Below are 7,500 nucleotides of genomic sequence, written 5' to 3' on the forward strand. Positions count from 1 at the left end.
GCTGGCCGTATGTCGGTTGGTCAATCGGTCAGTCGTTTGGTCGATCTGTCGGTCGGTCTGTGTCTGCCTGTCTGTCTGTCGATCTGTTTACTTCTCCTTTCCTCCCCTTTTCTCCATATCTACTTACCTTCTCTTTAACTATTGCCCTCTCTTTATCTACTTCCCTTTTATCTCTCTGCTCATCTCTTACTCTCTCTTTTACTTCTCTTCCAATCTTCTTCTCTCCCTCTCTTCTTATTTTAAACCTCACCTTATTTTCTTAACCCTTACCCTCTTCCCTTAACTCTCCCTCCGTTTGAAACCACCTGTAGCTTTTTCCAACTGTATGTGACCACGGTGTTATTTGTATAAGTGATACTGCAAGGGAATTTCACCTCTATAAGCTATGTCATTTACGAGTTTCCATGGCACTATCTACGTCTATTTTGAATGCATACTGTGTAAGTACAAACACAACATAAATATGACTCATTACGGTTATTTAATTCACATTACACTAACTTCTACACAAGTGTAAGCAAAATGAGCTTTTTTTTTCCTCCTTACAGTAACCGCACATCTCTCTCTCTCTCTCCCCTCCCGTGCCTTGCATTCCAACGTAACTAGAAGATTCTCTTTCACCCCCCCCCCCCCGTCCCCACCCCTCTCATACTGTCTTCGCCACGCCCCCTAGACTGCCCTCATTTTCTTCCCTACACTTCCCTAACTCCCATCCCCATCCCCATACTTCCTCACTCCCCATTTTCTTTATTCTCCCATTTTCTATTCCATACTGCCGCCCTCCCCTCAACCACTAACACCCGAGGTCCACCCAAGACCAGCGCATACCAGTATGGGGTGAACTCTCCTCTATCCTTTTTGAAAGTTGCCAGTTCGAGATATCTCTGCGTTTCGTTTCATCTATTGCTAGATATGTTCACAGTGTGTGGCAAAATGACTTTAATTTCAGACCCGAAACATTTTTCTCATTTATCATAATAGGCCTACATTCCAAGGACATCGATTTTCCCCTTATTTTCTCGTCTTCCTTGCCCGTTCTCTATCGTACAATCTCGTCATCCTCATCACCATTTCCCTAAATCCATACTTCCCTTTTCCTAATGCTACACTTTACATTCGCAAAGGAGAGATAATTCTCTACTGTGTGTGGTACCATGGCAACACATAGCGCATACAACGTGCGAGTAAATAATCTCTCTTCACTCTGTTCATATTTTATTCATTTATACCCTATGACGCTTATAACTTCAAACTCTGTAGCACTCGCAACGCTTTATATAAATGCCACAACTTCAACTGGACTTTGTTATATAATTGGTTTTCTTTCTAACATTACGTTATGAGATTAATCCGATTATTAACCTTATTATTTTCTCTCTTTTTTTTAGATTAATCCGATTATTAACCTTATTATTTTCTCTTTTTTTGTGGTTACATTATATCTGCGTGTGGGCTTGTCAGTACAAATGCAAGTTCTGTTTTGGATCTGTCTATATAAACGTGCGTATGTTACATCTATGTGCACGTAGTAAGTATGGATAGTATTGTAAAGACGGCGTACATAATTACTTTACCGAGTAGGAATATTTTGACTGTGAGTCATATCCTCTTTCTTTAAGTAATGAATGGCAGTAGGATGGTCTTCCTACCTACCTGTGTTAGAATGTACTTAGAATAAGTAAATTTGCACAAGAAGGCAAGGATAACACACAAACAAAAACGTAAACACATAAACAAACACAAACACTGCTCTCCTCTGCAATGACAGCATCGGAACATTTGCTTGTTGTCTTTTTCCTTTAATATCTGCCTGTCTGTCTGTCTGTCTGTCTGTCTGTCTGTCTGTCTGCCTGCCTCCATGTCTGCCTGTCTGCCCGTCTATATGTCTGTTTTCCTGTCTGTCTGTCTATCTGTCTGTCTGTCTGTCTGTCTGCCTGTCTGCCTGCCTGTCTGCCTGCCTGCCTGCCTGCCTGCCTGCCTGCCTGCCTGCCTGCCTGCCTGCCTGCCTGCCTGCCTGCCTGTTTGTCTGTTTGTCTGTCTGCCTGCCAGCCTGCCTGCCTGCCAGCCTGCCAGCCTGCCTGCCTGCCTGTCTGCCTGTCAGCCTGCCTGCCTGTCAGCCTGCCTGTCTGCCTGCCTGTCTGCTTGAATGCCTGTCTGCTTATGAGCCATCTGTTCATATGTCTGATGTTATCTCCCTTTCCCTATATTGAGACATGGAACATACACTCCATTCTTTGGAAGGTTTGTCACTGCATATGGTAACACCAGGAAAGATTTGCCATTGCCTTGCCATCGGAAGTTTACATGTTGATCGTGTGACCGGATATTGGACGCTGAACGTGACGATGTCGGTTCGGTTTGCCAGTACATGCGGCCTCACCTTCACTTAATCTTAGCTGACAGGGCTGTATATACATGATGATTCAATTGCACGCATAGTGCAATCTACACGTGCATTGAGTTAGTTTAACTTGTCAATAAAACGATCTAAATACTTGAATTCGAGTTTCAAAACTTTTATGAATCCTGTGAACAAAACACGTGGGTATTCTAGTAAGTAAGCCTATATACAGCGACTGTAAATATTTTCCTATGCCCTGCACTTGTAGGACTTCAACTTCATTTCCGATAAAAGAAAATTTGTATGCCGAAGTCTTGGCCAGAGTACTGGGAACGAACACGTAAACCAGCTAGGCCTGTGCTATGCCTAAACCCGAGTCTTCAGTCCAATACATACCTGACACCACGAGAGCTTCGTTTGGTCCGACGGTGTGTATGTTGCCCATGTTGTCTAGCTTGTCTTCGCCGTGTTCTCCTGTCGCTCGAAGAGGTTACAAATAACGGAGGGTTGAGGAACGCGTCCCAAACTGCGCTATGTAAACATGCAGACGACGCCCTGCGCTTCTTCCAATCCGCGACTCCTCATACAAACAGCGCTTCCTCTCAAGTTGGAATCTCACACTCACAGCATATCTATCCCTCGTGACCTCTTGTGCAAGCCACCGTTACAATACCCCGATTCTCGCGTAACAGACCGGAAGCACTCGTTATCTCAGATTTTATGGTATTTCGAACGTGGGAAGGACGAGCGACACCACACTGTGACACAACACACGCCAGACTGAGAAGGGGAGGGTGACGCGCACCCAAGACTGTGTGTGTGCGCTGCGTCAAGACAGATGTCGTACGGCCGATTTTACTTTAATTCTGCCTTTTTATATTTTCTCTCTCTTTTCAAGACTCTCACTTGCTCTCTACTTCTAGACTTTTTTTTCAATTTGAGTCTTTCTTTTCTGTACTATGCAGTTTAGTAATGGCTGTGTTTGGTAAATTTCATTGAGTGAGTTTGTGTTTACGAGAGGTTGGCAGTCTAGGCGTAGGTCATGTGGTCTACATTTACATGCTATATAGTAAACCGGGAAATGAGAAGTCAACATTTCTTCAGTTTCACAATAGGAAAATTTAACGAGGTATTGTCATTCATAGTGTTTCATCGTGTGATTTCGAAATTCCGATAGCAATATCTTATCAGGAATATGTCACTACTTTGATTTTATGGTCTTACAAGTGAATTCTTATAAGATTTCACTAATTTCATCGCATTTTCAGTAGTATGATTAATGGCAGGCATCTGAAAATTATTATTGTGTTTTCAAATAGTATTGTAGGATCGTTATCGTCATCATTATCTCTATCCAGTGTCATTATTATCATCATCATCATCATTATTATTTTTATTACTATTATTATTATTATCATTATTATTATTATTATTATTATTATTATTATTATTATTAGTGTTATCATTATTATTATCATTATTATTATTATTCCTATTATTATTATTATTATTATTATTATTACTGTTATTATTATTATCATTGTTGTTGTTATCATTATCTGTTTATTATCATTATCATTCTCCTCAATATATATGTCTATCATCATCATCATTATTTTTTTGTTATTATTATCATTGTTACTATTATTATTATTATCATTGTTATTATTATTATCATTATTATTATCATTATTATTATTATTATTATTATTATTACTATTATCATTATTATTATTGACCTTATTGCTGTTAGTAGTAGTATTACTATTATTATTATTATTATTATTATTATTATTATTATCATTATTATTATTATTATCGCTGTTGTTGTTGTTGTTGTTACTGTAATCAGTTATCATTGTTATCATTTGTATTATTATCACTATCATTATTATTACCTTTTGGTAACATTATCATAGAGATTATTTGCTTATCTATTCATTATTGTTACCATCATTACTATAATTAGCCCTAGTAGATGTGGTAGAGGTTGTAGAAGTAGTAGTTGTAGTATTGTTATCAGTATCACTATAATTAATGTCATTATCAATACTTTATCTATATCATTATTATGTTATTATCTAATTATTCATATATTATTGTTATCATCATTATTGCTAGTAGTAGTAGTAGTAGTATAGTAGTAATAGTAATATTGATATCGTTACCATTATTATCATCACTAATATTATTATTATACTTATTGCTATTATTATTATTGTTGTTGTTGTTGCTATTATCATTATCACCATTATTACTATTATAATACCATTATTCTTATCATTGTTATTATCATTATCATTATTACTATTATTGTTATCATTGTTATTATTATAATTGTATTATTACCATTGTTATTATAATAGTTATTTTTATTATTTTTAGTGTTATTATTTTTCATTATTACTGCTATTATTATTCTTATTATCATTTAATTATTATTATCATTATTATTATCATTATTGATATTATTATCATTATTATTATCATTATTGATATCATTATCATTATTATTATCATTATTGATATTATTATTATTATTATTATCATTATTGATATTATTATCATTATTATCAATTTAATTATCGTTATTCTTGTTATTATTATTATCGTTATTCTTGTTATTATTATTATCATTACTTTTATTGTTATTATTATTATTATTTTCATGATTATCATTACTGTTGTTGTTGTTATTATTATATACATCATCATTCTTATAATTGTTATTATCATTATCATTATCATCATGGTCATTGTTGTTATTATTATGATTATTATCAATATCATTATTGCCATTATCATTATTATTATCAGTAATATTATCATCATCATTATCATAATTATCATAATATTATTGTAATCATTGAGGTGCCCCTTATTGTGATCATTTACGTCATTGGTAATAAAGTTATTGTACTAATATTTTCATTACAAATGTTACCATTGTAATTATAGTTGTTTTTGTAATATTTTTTCGTCAATGCTATTATCATTATTACCATCATTATTATCATTACCATTTCAGTCACGTGAGGTAAATTCGCCCCATTCCCACGCCCCTTTTCCATAGCTACAAAGCTGATTAGTTCTTCTATAATGTTCACGTCGCTATCCGTTTTATATAGGAATCTGATTCACTGAATAAGATTGCTGGAAAATATCAAACTTTATTGCGTTTTCGTCAAGGTCATATACAATATTGTTCTCTTTAGTGTAGACTAGTCACCATTTCTTTCTACAAAACAATTGAAACCAAACATAGATTACAGTTTATATACGCTAACTATAGTTCGTGCCATGATAAAGCTGATTTAAGTAGACTATATGTTTAATGGACTGAAAGCGACATGGCTGTGAGTGACAGGTGCTACACACCCTTTGCCAACATGAAAAATCGATATCTGTAAATAACATATAGTTTTATAGTGCATATACAACGACCGGTGTGTTGGGATGACTGACATTACTTTCCTGAACATTTGACCTCCCAAGGACATATGTAGTCTTTTTAAAGAGGTTTATCGGTTTCATAATATTTATAGGGTATATCTAACTTAGGCAAGCCATAGTATATTGTTTAGTGTGTTTTGTTTCATTTGTGTCCGGTTTTTTTTTTGTTTTTTTTCTTCTTATTTGACAGAAATTAAAGAAAGAATGAGCTCACTACATTCAGAAATTATATTGACCTTGATCTCAACCAGAATTTTTTTCAACACCCTTCCTTAACTCCTGATGCCTTAAATCCAGTTCTTTATTTTCATATATTCTCAAACATTATCACACAAAATAATAGATTTGGTCATACACAGAAAACGCACTCAGTATGAATATATGAATCAAACAGTCCATTAAATACTGCTATCAACAGGGTGGCAAATGGTGGTAGTAATACAGTCGTATTTGTATTATCATTGTAATACCTGTTACTGAAATGTCAAAATCTGTCATTATCATTGTGATTATTGTCATTAATATCAGTATTATTATCATCACTGTTAATATTACTGTTACTTTTATTACTGTTGTCGTACATAATAGCATTATAGTCATTGTGTTAATTATCATTAATATTATTATTGTCAATGTTGCTGTTATTATTATTGTTGTTATTATTTTATTATTAGTATTATTAATAATATTATTATTATTAATATTGTTATTATTATTAATATTATAATCATTATCATTATTATTACCTTTATTAGAAGTAGATGTAGAGCACCATCATCATCACCATCATCATCATCATCATCATTATTATCATTATCATTATCATTATCATCATCATCATCATCATCATCATCATCATCATCATCATCATCACCATCACCATCATCATCATCATCATCATACCGTCATCATCATCATCACCATCATCATCATCATCATCATCATCATCATCATCATCATCATCATCATCACCACCACCAGCATCACCATGACTATCAGCATCATTGTCATTATTGTTATTATTATCATCATTATCATTATTACTATTACGTTGTTATTATCATTATTACATAATATATTATTTTTCCTATTATTATTTCCTTTGCTGTTGTCTTCATTATTATTATTATTAATTTTATCAATGTTATTAGTATAACATTACATTATTATCATCATAAATGATCTAATTGCCACAATCATTAGTATTATGTTTATCATCATCTCTGTTATTATCATCACTATCATCTTCAACATCATTATCTTTATCATATTTATATTATTGTTATTATCATTATTAATATTATCAATATTATCATTACTATAATTCTCATTACCATCATCCTTTTCATTATTGTCATTATTATTATTAAAACAATAATATTTTTTTATTATCATCATTATCATCATCATTATCAATGCAATCGCTATAGTGATCAATGTTAGTATATACATATAACATAATAACAGTAATATTATTAATAGTATTAGTATAAGTATTAGTCACTATTAATGCAATACATCCTTTTTAGGATATCATTACTGACATTTTATAACACTATCTTCATCTTGACGAATAATTACAATCTGATTATTTTAAATTGTCATGAGGATGTAAATACAATCTTACGATCAAAATCTACAAACAGACGACGAGAAAGTTCATAAAGAGAAAAGAAAAAAAGGAAAAAAGAAAAATATATATATAG

General features: G+C 33.0%; 1 protein-coding gene across 1 annotated transcript in view; it reads right to left on the reverse strand.

Moving 5' to 3' along the window:
* The window catches only part of LOC125042251 (flotillin-2-like), a 61,759-nt gene extending 58,623 nt beyond the window's left edge, over positions 1-3,136 (reverse strand). The window contains exon 1 of the mRNA XM_047637790.1: positions 2,738-3,136. Within this exon, the coding sequence (XP_047493746.1) occupies positions 2,738-2,786 (49 nt within the window). The 5' untranslated portion in view covers positions 2,787-3,136. The remainder of the gene's footprint in view (positions 1-2,737) is intronic.
* Positions 3,137-7,500: the final 4,364 nt, after the last annotated feature.

The sequence above is a fragment of the Penaeus chinensis genome, chromosome 31 (assembly GCF_019202785.1).
Source record: "Penaeus chinensis breed Huanghai No. 1 chromosome 31, ASM1920278v2, whole genome shotgun sequence".
Classification (NCBI taxonomy): Eukaryota; Metazoa; Arthropoda; class Malacostraca; order Decapoda; family Penaeidae; genus Penaeus; species Penaeus chinensis.